The sequence below is a fragment of the Gigantopelta aegis genome, chromosome 9, assembly GCF_016097555.1.
Source record: "Gigantopelta aegis isolate Gae_Host chromosome 9, Gae_host_genome, whole genome shotgun sequence".
Classification (NCBI taxonomy): domain Eukaryota; kingdom Metazoa; phylum Mollusca; class Gastropoda; order Neomphalida; family Peltospiridae; genus Gigantopelta; species Gigantopelta aegis.
Window position 1 is genome coordinate 40,360,584 of NC_054707.1, and position 23,749 is coordinate 40,384,332.

The following is a 23,749-nucleotide window of genomic DNA, read 5'->3' on the forward strand; positions in this document are numbered from 1 at the left end:
CCATGGTCCGAAAGTGATTAAATCTGGAGCCTGGATAACATTCTACTTGCACCTCAGGATGCATTGGGGGAAATTGATAGTATTTTGTTTGCCGAAAATTTGTTGCGATTCGGGGCGGTTGGGGACTTTAATGCGTTAGCAAAAGAAGTTCCCAAACGATGTACTGAACTACCGTTAGTACTGTTGGTACATGAGTTAGATGGGATAGGAGGGGTGGGTGGTAAGTTAGGTAGTGGTGTTAGGTGAGGTACAGTGGACCGTTTGGCAATGGGCGGTGTTGCCTCACGGTCAGGATGTTTGGAAAGGGTGTTATCACGTGGGGATCGTGCTCGTTTTTATCTTTGTGGCAGAGGAGTAGTAGTTTGACAAGAACTAGACTACATACACTATTCTCTGTTTTGGGGAAAAGGTCCGAAAAACCCCGGAAAATTCCGACAGACTAGAATCGGTTAATTTTGTTTTGTAATTTTCTCTTCCCCATTTGATAGCGGTAAACTGAGTACAATGGAAGTCTACGTTTTTAGATGACATGGCCGAAATAATCTTAGACGTCAATGTTTTTAGAGAGTTAGCATAATGCTCAAATCAACACGTTCATGTTTTGATTGACTCACATAAATAAGAATAAAGAATTCCCAAGGCGTCACAATTGACAAATGTATCTCTATTCAGTTGGTAAGGCGATCTTCGAGTCATGTGGGGATTAGATAGATCTACACGTGACGATGATACACAGGTGTGTTTGTGTATGTTTGTAGATCTCTCTGTCTTTCTCTGTCTCTCTGTCTCCCTCTCTGTCTGTCTGTCTTTCTCTTTTTGTCTGTCTGCCTTTCTCTGTCTGTCTGTCTGACTCTGTCTCTCTGTCTGTCTCTCTGTCTGTCTCTCTCTGTCTGTCTGTCTCTCTCTGTCTCTCTGTCTCTCTCTCTCTGTATGTCTGTCTGCCCTGTCTCCCTCTCTGTCTGTCTGTTTGACTGTCTGCCTGCCTGTCTCTGCCTGTCTGTTTGTCTGTCTATCTGTCTGTCTGTCTGTATCTCTTTCTCTTGTTTTATTTAACGACACCACTAGAGCACATTGTCATATTAATCATCGGTTATTAATCGTCAAACATTTGGTAATTTTGACATATAGTCTTAGAGAGGAAACCCACTACAGTGTTTCCATTAGCAGCAAGGGATCTTTTATATGCACCATCCCAAAGACAGAATAGCAGATACCACGTTTTTTGATATACCAGTCGTGATGCACTGGCTGAACGAGAAATAGCCCAATGGGGATTGATCCCCAACCGACTGCGCATCAAGCGAGTGCTTTACCACTGGGATACGTCCCGCCTCCTCACAACGAAACCACGGGCCCACTGACGGGGATCAATCCCAGGCCGACCGCACATCAATCGAGCGCTTTTTTTTATCACTGGACTACGTCCTGTCTCTGACATGCAAATATGTTTTGAAGCAAGACATACAAGTTACATGAGAAGCTATATCAGAAAGGAACCAGTGGACCGAGATGCAATAAATAATTAAATATGTACCATCTATTACATACTTGTCACGTGCTGAAATGTGACTTAGATTTAATTGGGGTGGGATCTACTGCAGTCGATAGAACGCTAGCCTGAGTATATTTGTAATTATATAAATTTTGCATCACAAACGCGGTGCCCATTTTCAAAACGTCCACGTCATCGCACTGTATACTGATATCATCCAGGGATTCTAGCTCAACATCCGAGTCCTCATAATCTTCAAAAAAAAGAAAGAAAAAAAGGTATAATGGAATTCGAGGGGGGCGGGACGTAGCTCAGTGGTACAGCGCTCACTTGAAGCGCGATCGATCTAGGATCGATTCCCGTCGGTGGGCCCATTGGTTTTTTTCTCGTTCCAGCCAGTGCTCCACAACTGGTGTAACAAAGGCCGTGGTCTATACTATCCTGTCTGTGGGATGGTGCCTATAAAAGATCCCATGCTGCTAATCGAAAAGAGTAGCCCATGAAGTGGCGACATCGGGTTTCCTCTCTCAATATCTGTGTGGTCCTTAACAATACCGTAAATAAAATGTGTTGAGTGTGTCGTAAATAAAACATTTCCTTCCTTCCTGATGTCATTCGGGAATGGAGTTTTATAAATGAATGTTCTCTCACTGCTATACTTTGCTGAAAAAGCATTTCATTTCATCTGAAGATCAAAAGAAAGTATACCAAACAATGCTTAGTGATTGCATAATGATTGTTGATCGAGTGTTTATTTTCAAAGTATAATAATTTGGCAAGCTATTGACACTAGTATACACAATAATTGCCATAAAATCTGAACAGCACAGTTCACAAACAGCACTAAGTGTAAATAATAAAAAAAAACCAGTCAGCTTACTTTCTTTTGATGGTCAGTATGCATAGTATAACTGGACAAAAGTACCCGGTGGATATATTATCTCTTTACGAAATTTGAGGACCCATTCTTTGACTGCTTTCTTTTCCAAGCCAATGCTCCACGACTGGTATATCAAAGCCGTAGTGTGTGCTGTTCTGTCTGTGGAAAGTGCATATAAAAGATCCCTTGCTGGTAACTGAAAAATATAGCAGATTTTCGCTGACGTCACAATTATCAAATGTTTGACCTCCAGCATTATAACCGAAGTATTTAATCAAGGTGCTTTAGTGGTGTCGTTAAACAAAGTTAATTTTACTTTAATGCTGATTAAACAATGGACTTGGGTGTCAGTTAAAAATAGTCCTTTCTTTTATTCTATACACATTTGACGTGGTGTGCATGATGGTGTATAAATTAGCAGGTTAAACCATCATCATCATCATCATCATCATCATCAACAACAACAACAACAACAAAAACAACATCAATATTATCAACAGAATGTTGATCTTAAAATAGTGTACATTTATGGAAATTATAGCAATATGTAAACATAGAAAGGGCAGGCGTTCAGTGGGGGCGCATGTATGGAGGGGTAGGCAAGCGGGCAGGCGTTCAGTGGGGGGGGGGCGCATGTATGGAGGGGTAGGCAGGCGTTCAGTGGGCGCGCATGTATGGAGGGGTAGGCAAGCGGACAGGCGTTCGGTGGGGGCGCATGTAAGGAGGGGTAGACAAGCGGGCAGGCGTTCAGTGGGGGTGCATGTATGGAGGGGTAGGCAGGCGTTCAGTGGGTGCGCATGTATGGAGGGGTAGGCAGGCGTTCAGTGGGGGCGCATGTATGGAGGGGTAGGCAGGCGTTCAGTGGGGGCGCATGTATGGAGGGGTAGGCAGGCGTTCAGTGGGGGCGCATGTATGGAGGTTAGGCAGGTGTTCAGTGGGGGCGCATGTATGGAGGGGTAGGCAGGCGTTCAGTGGGGGCGCATGTATGGAGGGGTAGGCAGGCGTTCAGTGGGGGCGCATGTATGGAGGGTAGGCAGGTGTTCAGTGGGGGCGCATGTATGGAGGGGTAGGCAGGCGTTCAGTGGGGGCGCATGTATGGAGGGGTAGGCAGGCGTTCAGTGGGGGCGCATGTAAGGAGGGTAGGCAAGCGGGCAGGCGTTCAGTGGGGCGCATGTATGGAGGGCTATGCAAGCGGGCAGGCGTTCAGTGGGGGCGCATGTAAGGAGGGTAGGCAAACGGACAGGCGTTCAGTGGGGGCGCATGTATGGAGGGGTAGGCAAGCGGGCAAGTGTTCAGTGGGGGCGCATGTAAGGAGGGGTAGGCAAGCGGACAGGCGTTCAGTGGGGGCGCATGTATGGAGGGGTAGGCAAGCGGGCAGACGGCAGACAGGCAGCCCGTCATGCAGATAGGAAGAAAGGAAGAACATTATTATATTACAATGAATTATTGCCGCGGTCTAATACTTGTTTCAGCCATGCGTTGTAATCACTCAAGTGTGTCTTATGTATTTTGTTTACCGAAAAATGTGTCTTTCGTATTTTGTTTACCGAATGTCGTGTGCATAAAATGAATCATATAAACACATTGCTGGCGGCTGCGTATGATAAATAAAAATATATACACTAGTACTGTGTTTAGTATCGTATACGACAGGTCAGATGAGTAGATTAAAACAGATATAATATGCACAACAAACATCACGACATTGTAATACACACGGAAACACTAGTCGAATGGGTGCCATGAGTTATGTCAGTTTTAGAACGTTTAAATTTGATGTCACGTAAACGCTTTACTGTTAAATATACTATACTTATAAGAGAGAGAGAGAGAGAGAGAGAGAGAGAGAGAGAGAGAGAGAGAGAGAGAGAGAGAGAGAGAGAGAGAGAGAGAGAGAGAGAGAGGAGAGAGAGAGAGAGAGAGAGAGAGAGAGAGAGAGAGAGAGAGAGGGAGAGAGAGAGAACAACAACAAAAAATGCAACACAGATCCCAGTACGTACTAAACGTACATGATATTTTTGTCCAAATCACCAACAAAATTAATATGAGCGATTTTGATTGTCACGTATGAATTACAATTTAATCAAATACCATATCAGTAAGTGGGAATTCCGACATCGTAGTCTCAGTAGCAAAGGATCTTTTATATACGCCATACCATAGACATTACAGCAAATACCACGGACTTTGATATACCAGTAGATGTGCACTGGCTGGAACGAGAAATAGCACAAACGGGCCCACCGATGGGGATCGATCCTAGATTGACCGCGCATCAGTAGAGCGCTTTACCATTGGACTATTACACGACCCTGGGGTGGGGTGGGGGGGGGGGGGGAGAGAGAGTTAGTAATGAAACATCGACATATCGAGTATTTAACACCTACAGGTCACTAACTTTTATTGGTTGGAAGCTTAGTATCACGTTTTAGTCACATGCGTCAATACAAAAGGGCCTACTGTGCCCCACATACCGGATACACAAAAGGGCCTGCTTTTGTATTGTAAAGATATGGCGGTATATATTTTTTGTTTGTTATGGACGCGTATTTTTAGTCCATATATCATCTAAATGGATGCTCAATTTTGTTAAGTGCCATTATTAAGCATACTTAATGGTTCATGTTTCTAAAGCACCATCGTGATCCATCTCTATGGCCTTAATAGCTTATTCTTAATTTCATATCTACGTCGACCTTGAACAATTACAATCAGTGCCCCAAGTCTGATGTCAAAGGGCGTGGTATGTATCACCCTGTCTGTGCATATAAAATCCTTGTTGCTAATCGAAATCAGTAGCATTGTGTGTATATGTGTATGTGTGTATGCGTGAGTGTGTGTATGTGCGTGTGTGTGTGTGTGTGTGTATGTGTGTGTGTTTGTGTGTGTATGCGTGTGTGTGTGTGCGAGTGCGTGTGTGCGCGCGTGTGCGACAAATTCAGTTAAATTTAGTATGCTTTCCTCTTACATCATTTTTACAACTACCAATTCTTCAGTTGAGTACAGTATGTGTATGTGTGTATATATATGTTTTATGCATGTCGGGTTTGACTATAACATACATAGATATTAATTAGCACATTGGCGCATGGAATCCTTTGTGGCCTCACAAATACTCTCATGCCGTTGCTGGGACTCGAACCTGTGGCACCAAATTTCCCGCTCCCTTGCAGACTTGCCACGATACGCCCTCCGTTATCGAATTATTGTATATATGTATGTATGTATGCAAGTATGCATATGTATATGTATGCATATGTGTGTGTTTGTCTGAATGTATGTATATATGCGTGTATCAGTGTGTGCGTGTGTGCATCTGTGTGTATGCGTGTATCCATGTACGCATTTATGCGTCTGCTGGTTTATGAACGACTAAACAGATGTACGTGTGTGTGTGTGTGCATGTCTCTCTCTCTCTCTCTCTCTCTCTCTCTCTCTCTCTCTCTCTCTCTCTCTCTCTCTCTGTGTGTGTGTGTGTGTATGTGTGTGTACATGTGTGTGTGTATCTACATGTATGTGTGTATATATTTATAGGATATTAAACGAGCTTCCATTTCGTATTATGTTTATGCCCCGAATGAAATAATTTTCAGTTGTCACGAGCTTTAGCGAGTGACAATGAACATTATTTGACGAGGGACATAAACATGATACAAAATGGTAGCGAGTTTAATATCCTATTTATTACCCATAATCGATCTTAATTTATATCACTCATCTCGTTTCGTTGACGTTTCTGTAAGGTTGTAGTGCACTAAGTGATGACGTCCCTCTTGGCATTCTAGTGGGACGTATCACTTTGATATGTACCAAGATATTTGTAATAATATATTCATATGTAGCTACTTATTAGTGATGCCTCTTAATTTAAATACAATGTATTCATATGTAGCTACTTATTAGTATGTACATTTTTTTCAGATATATGCAGGTGGAATCAGCTACAACATGCCGTATTTCAGCTATCTCGATCTATCGGGGTCAAAGGTAAATAATATCACCAGAAACACCAAGGCCAACCTGTAATTATTACTTTTATTAAATATTAAAATATAATTTAATGACATGCTGCAACTTACAACTGTAGAGACATCAAAGGCATACTGTTACAGATTTAAGGACCCCATTTCTCTGAAAATGGATAATAAATGAAAATTACATTAATTTTTGGAAACCAAGTCTAGCTATCGCATCACCTTAACTGAACCATGATGGAGTGAAATCCATGTCAACCCTCTCGGCAATTTTAGGTTTTGAATTGTGGGCCATTGCCATAATTAAATTATTTTCACTAAATATTATTAATAAGTGGAGTATAGTGGTTACGTAAATGTCTGAATGAAGTACATTTAGGGGAAAATCAAATATATTTTTGTAATACTTTGTTAGGCCATTTAATAGGTTTGTGATCTGTGACAATATGCCTTTAAAAATCATTTTGTAGTCATTTTATAAAATGCAATTGATTTCAATCTGTTTATTAAATGAAATATGAAATGTTTTGTACTGTGAGTTCTGCGTTCTTAAAGCGGTTCAGCATAAACGTTGAATATCTACGACTATTTAACTTGTTGGCAATTTCCAACCGCTGAATAGAGATAATAAATCTGTTTTAAACTTAATCATTTAAGCACGAGTTTAATTTATATCTTCCACTTTAGTAACAAGCATATGTTAATAAATTTTCACGGGCAGGTGTTTAGAACAACGGCCTTAAGGCTGGGAGGTAATAAAAAATGGGTTCGAATCTCGGTACCGGCGCCCAAGCAATGAGAATTTTAACAGCTCAATCAGACTTCACTAACTACTATCTAATAACCCCTGTTCAGAGCAGACAGCCCATATATCTGAGGTGTGTAGAGTTGTCTGTGTGCCCAGGACAGCGTGATTGAGCCCTAATTGGAGTTAAGCAAGAAAACCGTGCTGAAACGAAACTGAAAATAAATTTACAGGAAGAAACAGATTACAAGACTTTCGTGAGACGAGTTGCTAAACTGCTGCTGAGAGACGCTAGCATCAACATAACTTCAGACGTGAACAAGAGGATCGATCAATTCGTTGAAGACATATATCATATAGAAGGGAAAATTGTTGAGGTAAGCAGATTTGTTTGCCTTCTTTAATACTACTACTAATATACTATTCAACTCAACTCAACTAAAATAAATAAATAAATAAATAAATAAATAAATATAGAATCTCGTAACTCGGAAGGGTCGAATATACCGCATAGCTCGAACCAAAAACGAAGTCCCGAGTTACCGAATGGATAGGTCGAACTACCCGATGGGTGGAACACTTTCTCAAGCCAATGGTTTTCAACTATATATAATAAACTACTCAACTTTTGCTAGGAATATTAAAAAAAAACGTATGACAAGTAAAGCAACTGCATTTATTTATTGTTGGGGGCTTGATCTAGCTTAGACGGTAGAACGCTTGCCTGAGATGCCTCAATCCACCTCAATGGACCCATTGTCTGATAGGTTTTCACCATCCCAACCAGTGAACTACGACGGGTACAGCAAAGGCCATGGTATGTGCTGTTCTGTCTGTGAGAAAAACATGATTTTTGGTTATCACTGTAGGTGTGGATTGCATTAGTAACACATGTAAAAATGATGGGGAAGCGATATTGATGCTTTAAAAGTGCCTTGCTTTTCGTTATAATAATATGAACCTAATCAAAAAAGCAATTTTTTTTTTTCAGACAGATTTTAACTTTATAAATGAAGACTTTCCTGGCGGGAAACTTATTAGCCTTGGTGAACTGACCAAAAACACGGGATCTGTCGTAAGTTGAACATAATCTTTGGAAGAGCGTAGAAAATTACAGTGCTACTTCAGAATATCGGTTTTTGGTTGCATTGCGTCTGACCGTTTTAGTAGCCATAATTCGATTACACTGGCGTAGGATCCAGTAGCAGTAGCGATAGTTTATATGTATATATACATGACATACATGTACATGTATATGTCCGCCTCCCCCCCCCCCCCCCACCTTTTGGCACCTTCCTACACCACTGGATCATATAAAATATCAACATTTTATGTTTATTTTATTTTGCATATTCACACACACACACACACACACACGCACGCACGCACGCACGCACGCACGCACGCACGCACGCACGCACGCACATATACGAGTGCCTGTCTGTAATAAGCGGTTACCTGTCTAATGCGGCCAGCGGCCACCAAAATCGGACCCCAAATCGCTAAAATACCTGTATTAAGCGGCAACACTAAATGTTTACTATTATATTAAAAGGGATATTTTTACCAACAGCGACAAGGTGCAGCAAATAGCCGATCTTCACACCTTCAGGAATATTTAAATTGCAAAAATATATTACTGTCGTAACATGTATGTATTATGCAGAAGGCCTAGTAAGTTTTGTAACTTGTGCCTAATCCATTTGTTCTTTAAAAAAACAATAAAATATGTTTCAATCAAACTAGTACCCATTCAGTCCCAACATCTCTACTGTGTACCAAGTAAGAAAGTATGACTCTGGAATGCATCTATTTGCATCTGGGTAGGCTAAGCCTGACATTTTGTAGATTCACTCACTGTGACAATACACCGCATGAAATAGGAATTAAATAATTAAATGAAAAAAGAAAACAAACTTGTTGAGAACGGTTAAATTAATACATTTATTTCTGAAAGAGGCGACATGTCAAAAGTTGGTAACATCCGTTAAAGTTACAGTCTCTGGTTACCATATTATAACATCATGTACAAATATGAAATACAAGCTCAAATTCACTTTTAAAAAACTCGTGTGTGTTCGTCAAAACTATACGCTTGATTCGTCGCCTGTGCTCGACAAAACACAAACGACAGCCTGTTGTCAGTTTCAGTTAACACGTGCGTTTGCCGATTTCAAATTGTAGGGTTCATCTAAAAAAATTAAAAGAGAAATCTTGCGCTGTACGAAGAACGTTCGGTTGGGGATACGGTACTAGAGTCTTTTGTTAAAACCGGTTTGATCTTGACAACGTATTATCTACAATCGTACCTTCCTATTTCAGAATTAATATAATAGTAACACATTAATCATGTATATATATTTTTAATAAAATATACTAAAGTAGACAATGAACGTTTTCACTTCTTAATTTTACGTGTTAAAGTCGACAAATTCAAATAAATATTCTTTCTTTTGGAAAGGGTAAAGTTGGGGGGGGGGGGGGGGGGGTGTTTAACGACATCAAAGTTAGAGCATATTGATTTAATAATCATCCGACGCCATACAACCCTAAATAAAATGTGTTGAGTGCGTCATTAAATAAAGCATATCCTATCCTTCCTTCCATCTGCTGTTGGGTGTCTAACATTTGGTAATTGTGACATATAATCTTAGAGAGGAATCGGGTGCATGTGCAGGGAGAGGGTATTGGAGGTCGAAACACTTACTTGCCCAAGCTTAAAAAAAAATTGAAATGTATTTTTGGGGGGAGCATGGCCCCATATAAACTTCGCTTAACACAATCTATAACCCCAACCCCGCTGAAATCCCTGAACTCTTTTTACCTTTTTAATTATTTTGCGTTTATACTTTATCATCATGTTTTGTCCGAAAGGTTTCAATTCGGTCCAGAAGAATTTGTAGTTTGCCGAACCGAATGTCCGGCAGGAATTTCAGCCAAATTCAACCCCTGATAATAATTAAATTCACAGACTTCTTTTCAGAGATATGCGGAACGTAGCCCAGTGGTAAAACGCTCTCTTGATGTGCGGTCGAAGTAGGATCGACCCCCGTCGGTGGGCCCATTGACCTATTTCTCGTTTCAACATATAATGTTTGACATATAATAGCCGATGATTAATTAATCAATGTGCTCTAGTGGTGTTGTTAAACAAAACAAACTTTAACTTTTAGCTCAAACTTCATTATACTTCCTAATATATATTTCTTCGTATTTACGAAACTATTGGAAGATACAATCCAATTTGAACTACTACAAAAATAAAATACAAATAATCAATGTGCTCTAGTGGTGTCGTTAAACAAACCAAATAAACAATATTGCTTTAGAAACTAGGACTGCTTGAGGTATCACACAAACACACTACATATGACTGATATATCAAAGACCGTGGTGTGTGCTATACTGTATGTGTGTTGGTTTATCCCTTGCTACTAATAAAAACAATGTAGCGGGTTTTCTCTCTAAGACTATGTGTCAAAATTACAAAATGTTTGATATCTAATAACCGATGATGAATAAATCAATGTGCTTTAGTGGTGTCGTTAAACAAAACAAACAAGCCATTCCCTTCCTATCGTCTTTGTTGTTATATTTGCACAGATCGACTGGACAGTTCAGATTGGCTCTGTTTTCGATAAAGTGGCCGTTACCAAAGATACCCTGGTATACGTGGATAACATGAACTACATGATGCTTATGATGCAATACATAGATGGTCTGGACAAAGCTGAGATGCCCAGGTAAGATATAAAGCATGGTTTCAACACAAATGTCAAACCCATTGGGTTATTTCTCGTTCCAGCCAGTGCTCCACATCTGGTGTAACAAAGGTCGTGGTATGTACTATCCTGTCTGTGGGATGGTGCATATAAAATATCCCTTGCTGCTAATCGAAAAGAGTAGCCCATGAAGTGGCGACAGCGGATTTCCTATCTCAATATCTGTGTGGTTCTTAACCATGTGTCTGATACCATATAACCGTAAATAAAATGTGTTGAGTGCGTCGTTAAATAAAACATTTTTTTTTTTTTTTCACAAATATCAATCCCTATAGTTATTTTGCCTTTCACATGATGCTATTCCATATTTTGAACTTGTGCATACTTTTTCATCTCTTTGGTGAAACTTTTTTGCACATTTATATTTTCCTTATTTTGGATAAAGCGACATACTTGACAGCTGTGGTGGCAGTACTTATGACGGGTGTCACAGGTGGGGCAGGGTATCCTCATCTTTCGCGAACACCTGATATCATCACTGTTTTAACAGTGATTCATGAGTGCATGTCATCACAGCTGTACCTATTCCAGTGGGAGCTCTGTCCTGTGCTAGTTTTGATTTAGTTGACTTGCCTGGGAGTGGCAGTCTTCTTTGTGGCAACCAAAAGGATGTATTATCAAGTAAAGGATCTCGGAAGTGGCTGTCCTGCTATAGACCGAGGCGTTAGATAGAGAAAGAAATGTTTTATTTAACGACGCACTCAACACATTTTATTTACGGTTATATGGCGTCAGACATATGGTTACGGACACAGATTTTGAGAGGAAACCCGCTGTCGCCACTACATGGGCTACTCTTTCCGATTAGCAGCAAGGGATCTTTTATTTGCGCATCCCACAGGCAGGATAGCACAAACCATGGCCTTTGTTGAACCAGTTATGGATCACTGGTTGGTGCAAGTGGTTTACACCTACCCATTGAGCCTTGCGGAGCACTCACTCAGGGTTTGGATTAAAAATCCCATGCCTCGACAGGGATCCGAACCCAGTACCTACCAGCCTATAGACCGATGGCCTAACCACGACGCCACCGAGGCCGGTCACATTAGATAGAGATTCATGGAATCAGCCAATATCTTGACAAATGCCCATTGGTCTCTGCATTGTGCAGGGATACGGTCTTGATCACGGATAACGGTTTTGTCGCTCAGATCTTGTATGATCTGTAACCCAGTAACTGGTTTATTACAGTTTTCACAAATGTTGTTCACATTCGCCAGCAAAGACAAATTATTCTAACATCTCTAAACAGTTTTGAACCAATTAATCTGCAATTGATATTAAACTGTCGAGACACGTTAAATGACGACATCAATAAACAAATAGTTGATCATGTTCACAAATACATTAAACAGAGACAACTTTTTGACTACGAAAACTTCCGGTATATCTCATGGTGCGAAATCATTTATTTATTTGCTGTTATTATTATTATTATTATTATTTTATTATTTTTACCAGTTGGGCTGTCTGAGAAGATAAAAGGTTGACAATGAATACTGTTAATCCATCGATTACTACTATTTCTTTTCATTTTCCGTTCTTTCAGTTTATTCAGTCTTTTTTTTTTTCTTTTTTTTTTTTTAATTTTTTTTATTTATTGAAAATTGCAGTCGCCATTATTGTACAATTTAATGTTTGTAATTAGGAGGGTCTCGTAAGTTGGACAAAGTGTACACACTAATTTTGTATATATATTTTCAATCAAATATACACAGCAGGTTTATATTTACGCTTTTTTGTTTTGGCACAGAATTATGCACAACTATCTGCTATGGAGGACTGTTGAACGACTCCTGCCAGAACTGTCTTCGGAATACGTGTATGCAGACAGAGAAATCTATGTAGACCTAAACGGATACACGCAATTCCAACCTAGATCGGATATCTGTCTACAGGGGACGTTGCAGACGTTCCCGGACTCTATGGGTGCCCTCTTCATAGCAGACCACTTTGTCGAAAAGAACAAGAACCACGTAAGTCGGTGGAGAGGGATAACTTTATAGCAGAGACTGCCCAGAGTCTGGTGCGTCGTAACACGTTAGGCCAAACGAATGAAAGTTCGAACAATTTTAAAAACACATGAGGCTTTTTTTCATTATTCATTATTTTTATTGATCTATTATTTCCATAGTAGATTCAAGTCCAAATGAGGTCTTTGACATATTTAAGTTTTCCATTGGTCTATTCGATGTGCTGAAATAGAAGGACCAATCACATCGTTCCACACATCAAGAGTTCGGCAATTCTCGTAGACATTACCACTATTGACAATACTACTGACGATTTGAAACATGAATTTGTGTGATGATCATTAAGTGCCTTTTTTGTGCAAATAATGAAACATTTTTTAAATAATGAAAATTTTCAGCCGTACCTTTCACGGCATGCGGGCGGTGGACGCAAATCTATAACTTTCATTCTCATGGCCTTACGGTCGGGGTCTAGCTCAGTCGGTAGAGATCTCGCCCGAGGTACGTTAGTCGTAGGATCAAACCCATTCGGTGGATTTATTCTCCGATAGGTTTTTTTTCTCCGTCCCAGTCATTGCTCCACGACTGATATATCTGACTTGTCTGTGGGAAGGTTACATGACTGCTATTTTTAGGAAGTACAGTCGCTTGGTAACTACCATGCAAAAACAAAATCAATATAGGTTGACCACAAAATGTTTGAGTTATCCACCGTCAAGCCAGAGCACCAACTCATTTAGCTAATATATTAAAATGACAGACCCTAGTTTTTAAACTGACATCAACGTATTTTTCACTGTAAGAGCCGTTTTTGATAATTTAAATTAGAAGTTACTCCCATCGTGCTGTTTAGAATATCCATTTCCGAAATATTTCTGGTCACCCTGTTTTATGTAATTCTCCGAAATACACAATTTCATAATTCTAAAAACGCACGTACCTCTGGGAAGTAACGGTAACCGAGCCAAGCTCCAGTCTAGCTGTAGACGACATTTCCCCATTTAAACCTCACACACTTTCGTTTCACTCTATTACAAATGTATCCAGATGGGTTATAGGCTTGAAGATTAACCAAACAGTGTTCATTTTTACGGCCAGAAATTTGGGCCTGCGACTTTAATATATTAATGGCAACAACTACATGCGCAGTGGTTATAATTTAATGACTTATTTAAATACTACAGGGGTCATCCTACTTTAATTATCAAAGAAAATTAGTTCAATGTGGTATAACAGGCGCGGACCCAGGAGGAAGGTACTTGGGGTGCGCACCTCTTCGAATTTTGAAGAGCCCCCCCCCCCCTTTGTATTGCACTTTTGAGTATTGTAGGTGCCTCTTTAAATGTTGCACCTCTCTAATACTGTACGTGACGTTTTTAAATGTGGCAAAAACGGTGCTTATAAACTCAAAAGACATTCTTTCATATTTTTCTAGAAAAGCATCTACTCCACCCTCCATTTAGTTACGACCCTGGCAGCAAGGGATCTTTTATATGAATTTTCCCACAGAAAAGAAAGCACTCCCAATCAGCTGAATGGATAAGTTTGAGCTAGTAGAAACATTAGGATGATCATATAGGAATTGTAAAAGCAGACTCTGATATTCAAAACAAGAAAATGTATTTAACATGTAATGTTAGTTTTTTAATAAGTTGTCTCTCGTCCAAAGTTCTAGAATTGATGCGGCGATGCGTCTTTTTTTTGTTTGAAAGTTTGTTTGTTTTGGGGTGTTTTTTTTGTGTTTTTTTGTTTTTTGTTTTACAAAGCATGGATTGCAAAGAAATGGTGGAAATAAGTGTATGCGTCCTAGTTCATTCGTGATGGCAATTTAGGTTTGCACCGGCACAATCTGATTAAAATTAGCTCTACTGGTCTCACCAGTAGATCTAACAGCATTGCGTGGACTCCCATGTCCAGGTGACATTTCATCAATAAATAACAATTTAAATATCAAGCAATTACACTTCGCCTTTCATAGCGTTATTCGGGAGCATACAAATTCTAAAAATATCGGTCGAGACTATTTATCCAATAGGCGAACTTGTTGGTCTGTTTCAACATTGAAAAAACAGGGGGAAAAGTGCAGTAATAAACTTTGGATTGTATATTAGTATAAACAGATTTTATGGCTATACCATCACGGTTGGGGTTTTTTTCGTCTTGAAACGAATTTTATATAAAATTTTATAATGAAATTAGTTTCCGACATACTTCGTAATTCACCTGAATCATTTCGTGTATCCTCGGTATAATCCCGAATGTTTTCAAATTCTTTTCAAATCACTGGCATGATTTTGTAAGAAAGGTTTTGATTGGTCGAATGAAAGGTCAACTGGACATGAGTTCCAACGGGCTGCTGTTAGAGCCACATGTAATAATGGAGCTAATTTTAATTAGATTGGCACCGGCATAAATCGACGTCATTCCGCGGGAAATTAAAAACAAACAAACAAAAACAATGTTGACGCGCGAATGTCAAAATCGACGCACGCGCGGACTTGAGACCAGGAATTTAATTTGTTTGGCCTTACAATGACAGCAAACTCAGAACCATCTTTCTTAGATATGTCGTAAAACGTACCATCTTTGTTGTTTTCAGGTAACAGATATTACAAACACCTTGAAAACGACATTTACCGAATTCATCTCCGAAAACACCTGGATGGATTACCAAACAAAGAAGATTGCTACTGACAAAGTAATTTGAACATTTATTTACAATTATTATACTTCGAGATTTCTGAGCGACATTTATTGTGAACCAGCAATAGACTACTACATAAACTGTGTTGGTTTCGCAGTCATAATGTAAACAAAACCACGTGCATTTGGACGTAAACGATATATTACTTTGAACGGATTGACATTAAATGTAATTCAGTATAGAGTGGCTTATTGCAGTTTTATTATTTATATTAGTTCAGAGGCGGATCTAGGGAGGGGGGGGGGGCAGGGGCCCGCCCCCTAAATTTTGCGATAGTTATAATTTTATTATATATTAATTTTCATTTTTTTTTACGATCCCTATCCAAACCTCCCCCAAAGTTCCCTTCGCAGTCCACCTCATGTCACTGCCTCCCACCCCCCCCCCCCAATGGTTTTCTGGAGCCGCCACTGTAATTGCATGTAATTGTTGTTTTCAGTCTGTTGAAATATTGTTATGTATTTTGTAACAAAATATATCAAATAATAATAATAATAATAATAATAATAATAATATATATATATATATATATATATATATATATATATATATATATATATATAATTAGCCCATGTAAAACTGTCTCCTTTTTTTTCCAGGTCAATGACATGAAAATTCTTATTGGATACCCACAATTTATCGCTGACCACAACATATTAGACGATATGTACAAGTGGGTAGGTATTATTAAATGCGAACACTGTTTTACATGTGTGTCTGATGGGATCGGAACGAGGGATCGGAACAACGTTTTACACACACGCACACACACACACACACACACACACACAAGAACACGCGCACACGCACACACACACACACACACACACACACACACACACACACACACACACACACACACACACACACACACACACACGCGCGCGCGCGCGCGCGCGCATACACAACGGCCAGATACTAACATGGGAAGTTCACTCGTTTTACAAAATATATATCTATCGAAAACAGGTGTAGTATTCTATATGTCACACGTTCACAGCGTTTTAGTCAAAAGTAGTCTTTCACGTGTCATAGGTCACGTTGCTACAATATTTTGCGTATAATCATTGACATCCAGTGCAGAGTGCACTAACAAGACTGACAAACACACCAATAGATTATTTTAGACCTTCATTTGCAACGACTATATAATGCTCAACGTAAACGTGCAATTGGTACGCTACATGGTGGACTTTGTAATGGTTGGTGGATAGGACGTAGCCTAGTGGCACATCGCTCGCTCGATGCACGTACAGTCTGGGATCGATCCCCGTCGGTGGGCCCATTGGGCTATTTCTCGTCCAAGCCAGTGCAGCACGACAGGTATATCAAATCCCGTGTTAAGTACAACACTGTCTTTGGGATGGTGCATGTACAAGATCTTTTGCTGCTAATCGGAAAGAGTAGTCCATGAAGTGGCGACAGCGGGTTTCCTCTTTCAATATCTGTGTGGTCCTTAACTATATGTCTGACTCCATATAACCGTAAATACAGTGTGTTGAGTGCGTTGTTAAATAAAACATTTCCTTCGTAATGGTTGTTGCACAGTTAATGGCTTGCTGTCAGTTGACGATTTACGACCTTAGGACACATGCGCAGCACACAGGTACAACATCCATACGTCTTCGGCAAGGTAGACCATAATGTGACGTCATATGCTGAAGACCGTCAAATCTGCATATATCAGGTAGACCATAATGTGACGTCACATGCTGAAGACCGTCAAATCTGCATATATCAGGTAGACCATATGTGACGTCACATTTTGAAGACCGTCAAATCATCTGTGTGAATTGAACTATTTCTCGTTCCAGCCAGTGCAACACGACTGGTATATACCAAAGGCTGTGGTGTGTGCTGTCCTGTATGTGGGATGATGCATTTAAAAGATCAAATAGCCACGTTAGAAACCAATCAAATATTTCACGAACGTTAGCGAAACGTTTGCTGGCTGAACTTGGGATATATATGTCAAAATTTCCAAATGTTTGATATCCAGTAGCCGATAATTAATAAATCATTGTGCTCTAATGGTGTCATTAAAAAAAAAAAACTTTAACTTTTAACACTATATATTGCCTTCTTTTGTTACATAATATGCGCGTTTAGAACATTTTAGATACGGCGAAGCATGGGGGGAGCTGGGAGGGGGGGGGGGGGGGGGCTCTAGTCTCCCCGATAATTCTGAATAAAAAGTATTATTGGTAGTAAAGGAATGCTCGCACAAGGCGTTTGGACTGGTATGCATATTCAACGATATATAATGCACATTATTGCTTAATATCAACAAGTATATTATTATATTTAATTAATAAAACAGTTAAATGTGACGGCTATTATATATAACGGGAACAGTCATTTTGTACCATCCTAGTGAATACGCCCTCTGGCGAGCCGATGGTTACGTAATACTTAAAACGTCACGTCAGGAATTAATTTTAGAACTGAAGAAACAAACGTACCTGATTTTGCGGATGCATCGCAATGTTCTGTAATAATATCCATCCCCGTAAGGCAGCAATAAATATATATTCTTTTTCAATACAAAATAAACCACCATTGTCAAAGTGTCGAAATAACTGTATCATGTTTTGTCCATGCATTAACCTCCGTACTGAAATAATAAACGGATTTTTCTTTCTTATTTAATTGATCTATTCTTTCCGTGGCTTGCACTTGTGATTCCTGATTGGCAGGTTTCTATTTGGAAGGTCACCAGTCAAGGTAATTAATTACCACTGTCTGAACACACCCCCCCCCCCCCCCCCCCGAAAAAAAAGAAAAAAAACCACCAAAAAAAAAGAAAAAAAAGAGAAAAACCTACAAAAAAAAATTCCACTCCAAACAACAACAACAACAACATAAAAAAACACCACAAAACAACAAACAAAAAAAACGTGCCGGTGTAAAAGGAACAGTAGTCCTATCGGACCTCCATAGCTTAGGAACCATAGTCCTACCCGGACTTTCATACCTGGTTCATTTTAAAGTTGTTTTTATCCTAGCACTTGTATTCCTACCGGACTTAAATTGTGATTGTCCAGGAATGCAAGTCCGGCCCGGACTTGGTATCCTGGCAGTCAGACCGGTATTCCTAAGGAACGTAAGTCCTAGGACTTGCATTTCTAGGTATATTATACCTAGGACCTGCATTCCTAGGAGATTAAGTCCGGGCAGACAGCTGTTCCTACGGACTTGCATTCCGTTTACACCGTTTTTATAAATGGATATTATCAGTCGACCTGGTTTATTACTGTAAGTACTTCTGTAAAACCCTTGATTAAGTAGACTTTCCCATCTAAAATCACAGAACTGACCAATTACGTAGTCCGAAAGAAAAACAAATTATCACTTGGGTATCGTGAGTGGTCGTTTTTGTTCTAACGTACCCTACCAATAGGCCTAATAATATGCATTTTTTCATTGGATTTTTTAAGAGAGAAAAAATACTATGACTCCATTTCGTTCTAGTGATGCAAATTGAAATATATATAGTTAAATGGCTTATTATATCATCAAGTCATTTATGTTGTTTTACAAGTCAGGTGCACGAAAGTGAAGCGCGTTGTCGTATATTACTGGTTTGTTTACACTGTGCATATAGGAGATGGTAGGAGCTGACGTTACGTCGCCCCAAGCTGGAATACCGGATGCGACGAGAACGAAACAAAATGGCTGCCGTTGTTAGCAGGAATAATCACGTTTTTTTTTTTATTAACTCTAAAAGTAAGCGTTTTTCATTTCCAAAAGTGTCAGTGTGTTTTGGTGGTCCGGGTATACATCTTTCCAACACATAACGCTCATGTTGGAGTTTACTTCCCCTTTAAGGCAGAGATGAATTGTAGAATGCAGGAAATTGTATTTCAGGACATCTAGTTTTCAGAAATGTACGGGGGAGCATACCTAGAAACTTTGCTTTGCGCCCACGATCTGTCAGCTACCCCACTACCCCCCCCCCCCCCCCCAATGTCTACTTGCTTCCGTTGTGTCTGCATGTTATTAAATCGAAATATTTCCAAAGTCATTCTTTCTGTTTTGTATTTATACAATATGCACCTATTTATTCACATGCGAAGTTTGTACTTTGGTTCAGTATATAAAACCTTTTCTTTTTTCAGTTTCATATCAATGGTTCTGATTATTTCCAAAACATTTTAAACATCAATGAAGTGGAACGTCGGAAGTGGAACGAGTTTATGACATCAGAGGACCGTGAGAAGTGGTACTTCAATGTTTTTTCCGCCGATGCCAGTTATTACCACCTGCTAAACCAAGTGACGATTCCCGCTGGCTTGCTACAGTTCCCCGTGTATGACTACGACATACCACACTACATGACGTTCGGGTCAATCGGATCACTAACAGGAAGAGCCATATTATTTGCCACCGACGTTGATGGTATGTACGAGTAATAATCTCATGTAAATCAGATCCTATTGTAACCTTGGAAGGAAGGTATAAGTTATTTAACGACGCACCCTACTAGGGTCTCCATGAGTACTCGAGTACTCGGGCCGAGTTTTGAAAGACTCGAGTCCGTTCACAGGACTCGAGTACCCATGCAAGGAAGAACACTCGCATTTAATTCTATTGTTTTAACGTAATTTTGCCATATGCTTGCCGCCGGTTACATTATAAGGCTATGAGACATGAAGCGAAAACAAATGTCGAATGTGTAACATGCAATACAATACAACGCTGGAATTAGGATGCATAATGATATTTTACTTTATTCCTTAAGTCTCATTATCATCTAGAGTAACTGTCGGGTACTCGGGTCCGGGTCGAGTTTAACCCTCGAGCACTCGAGTCTAATATTTTGGACTCGTGGAGGCCATACATCCAACACATTTTAATTACAGTTATATGACTGGGTTAAGAACCGCACAGCAATGGGCTATTCTTACTGAGTAGCAGCAACGGATCCTTTGGGCTACATGCAGCATCCCACAGACAGGATAGTACATACCACGGCCTTTGTTACACCAGTTGTGCAGCACTGACTGAAACGAGTACATCCTTGGAGATCACCATCATGTCAGTATATTAAACTTAAATCCTACGTAAAACCCGTGTTCAGTTGCCTTATGTTTGACCAATCAAACCACCGCTGGCACACACCTATCGGTAGCTTTACGCATTCGGAATACTAGTATCAGTATCACCGTGACACAAAATCGTACTGGCATATGTGGAATGGACAGTAAGGTCTGATATCAACCAGACTGGCATCTGGTTCGAAACTCCCTCTGGGTGGATGTGGATATTCATAAAAACACCTCGTTCGTTCTGTTAATGAGAGAAAGAGGGAGAGAGAGAGAGAGAGAGCGAGAGAGAGAGAGAGAGAGAGAGAGAGAGAGAGAGAGAGAGAGAGAGAGAGAGAGAGAGAGAGAGAGAGAATATATATATATATATATATAGAGAGAGAGAGAGAGAGAGAGAGAGAGAGAGAGAGAGAGAGAGAGAGAGAGAGAGAGAGAGAGAGAGAGAGGGAGGGAGAGAAAGAGAGAGAGAGAGAGAGAGAGGGAGAGAAAGAGAGAGAGACAGAGAGGGGGAGAGGGAAAAAAAAATATATATATATATATATAGAGAGAGAGAGAGAGAGAGAGAGAGAGAGAGAGAGAGAGAGAGAGAGAGAGGAGAGAGAGAGAGAGAAAGGGAAATATATATATATATATATATATATATATATAGAGAGAGAGAGAGAGAGAGAGAGAGAGAGAGAGAGAGAGAGAGAGAGAGAGAGAGAGAGAGAGAGAGAGAGAGAGAGGGAGGGGAGAGAGAAAGAGAGGGATAGAGAGGATAGATTTAGAGAAAGAGAGAGTGAGAAACATACAGAGAGAGAGAGAGAGAGAGAGAGAGAGAGAGAGAGAGAGAGAGAGAGAGAGAGAGAGAGAGAGACAGAGAGAGAGAGAAGAGAAGAGAAGAGATATGGAGGGATCGAGGAAGGGGAGACAATGACAGCAGTGAAATAGACAGAAACAAATCTGATGAACTGAAGAAGTTTAACATTTTATATATAGAACGTGTTATTGTTTGGTTTCAGGCCGACAATTTGATAAAAACGGCAGGATGATAACGGACAGTGACACGGGGTTCTGGTCAGCATCAACGGCGAAGGATTTCAATGACACTGTCTTAAACTGCATGACCAAATCGACTGCCAAGGTCACACAGGGACCTTTCACCGACACCGATCAATCAGTTCATTATGTAAGGATCTTTTTCTTCATTTTTAAATTAGACTTTTCTGTACTATTAATAATAATTTGCTTTCGGTTTTAGAAGGTTATTTTTGTCTGTCTGGATAAATGTTTTTAAAAATTGCTGAGATGGGAAGAGAGTGGAGGAAAAAGAAGGGAGGGAAGGGGAAGTTGATGACAGTAAATCCTGTGTCTTAGGAAAAAGGTGGTGTTAAAGTTAAAGTTTGTTTTATTTAATGACAGACTACACATACGATTTAGTGGCAGAGCACTCGGTTGAAGTGCAGTGAGTCGAATAGTAGGAACAATTGCCTCGGTAGATCTATTGGGTTTTCCCCGTTCCAACCAGTGCTTCATAACTGCTATAATATAGCAACGTGCTATATCCTATCGGTCAGAAGTTAAACACAAGCGACCTGTTGATGCTATTCAGTGATAAGAGTGTCGAAACTACAACATGTCAGTCTAAAATTGTGCTCTTGTTTTTAATTTTATTGTATTGTATTGCTAAGTTTTAAATATTTTAGGCATTTTGACTACCTTAACACTCGCTATTGTTTACTCAAAGGGACAGTCCTGAGTTTACAACCATTGTAAAATGTTTCCGACCAATAGAACCTTTTCGATGATTGTGTGCTACAAACATTAGTATACGACCGCAAACACATTCGATATACAGACGCTGGTATTCTAAACAAGAAAATGTATTCAGTATGAAATAGTAGTCGCCAACAAGGCTCTGTTATCGCAAACATCTTACAATGGCTGCAAACTCAGGACAGTCACTTTAAGGCTCTGTTATCGCAAACATCTTACAATGGCTGCAAAACTCAGGACAGTCCCTTTAATAATTTGTATAACTATAATGAATGTAGAAAGAAGTGTTATTTTAACGACACCATCAACATGTTAACTACGGTTACATGGCGTCGGACATAATACATTATGATTAAAGATCACACAGATATTGAGAGAAGAAACCCGCTGCCGCAACGCAATGGACCTATCCGATTAGAAGCAAGGCAGCTTTTATATGCAACATCTCACAGACAAGATGGTACATATCATGGCCTTCGTTAGACCAAACCGGCCTTGGCGGCGTCGTAGTTAGGCCATCGGTCTACAGGCTGGTAGGTACTGGGTTCGGATCCCAGTCGAGGCATGGGATTTTTAATCCAGATACCGACTCCAAACCCTGAGTGAATGCTCCGCAAGGCTCAGTGGGTAGGTGTAAACCACTTGCAGCGACCAGTGATCCATAACTGGTTCAACAAAGCGCAAATAAAAGATCCCTTGCTGCTAATCGGAAAGAGTAGTCCATGAAGTGGCGACAGCGGGTTTCCTCTCAAAATCTGTGTGGTCCTTAACCATATGTCTGACGCCATATAACCGTAAATAAAATGTGTTGAGTGCGTCGTTAAATAAAGCATTTCTTTCTTTCGTTAGACCAAACGTGGAGCACTGGCTTGGACGAGAAATAGCCCAATGAGCCCAACAGCGATTGTACGTTCTGACTTCCTTATCGCTAGGACGAAACGTAGCCAAGTGGTGGAGCGCTCGCTTGATGCACGGTCGGTTTGGGATCGATCCCCGTCGGTGGGCCTATTGGGCTATTTCTCGTTGCAGCCAGTGCACCACGACTGGTATATCAAAGCCCGTTGTATGTGCATTCCTGTAGCAGGTTTCCCCTGATGACTATGTGTCAGAATTAGCAAATGTTTGACATCCAATAACCGATGATTACTTAATCAAAGTGCTGCAGTGGTGTCGTTAAACAAAACAAACTCCTTATTGCTAGGATCAGACTATCAGCTGTCACGACGAAGTTGGCCAACTAGACGGTTGAGTTGTAATTTCCCCAACTGCCGACTTTACGACGGGTGTGCTCAGAACAACAACTAATCAGTCGTAGGATGCATATACGACGAGAACCAAACTCTAAGAGTACTCAGACTAGCAACTGGACAGTCGTAGAAGTCGTGAGATCGGCGAGTTG

General features: G+C 40.2%; 1 protein-coding gene across 1 annotated transcript in view; it reads left to right on the forward strand.

Moving 5' to 3' along the window:
- The window catches only part of LOC121382202 (endothelin-converting enzyme homolog), a 49,325-nt gene that overhangs the window by 14,393 nt on the left and 11,183 nt on the right, over nt 1-23,749 (forward strand). The window contains exons 2-10 of the mRNA XM_041511727.1: nt 6,294-6,359; nt 7,325-7,468; nt 8,083-8,166; nt 10,695-10,834; nt 12,627-12,849; nt 15,446-15,544; nt 16,150-16,227; nt 19,669-19,948; nt 21,597-21,763. Of these exons, the coding sequence (XP_041367661.1) occupies nt 6,294-6,359; nt 7,325-7,468; nt 8,083-8,166; nt 10,695-10,834; nt 12,627-12,849; nt 15,446-15,544; nt 16,150-16,227; nt 19,669-19,948; nt 21,597-21,763 (1,281 nt within the window). The remainder of the gene's footprint in view (nt 1-6,293; nt 6,360-7,324; nt 7,469-8,082; nt 8,167-10,694; nt 10,835-12,626; nt 12,850-15,445; nt 15,545-16,149; nt 16,228-19,668; nt 19,949-21,596; nt 21,764-23,749) is intronic.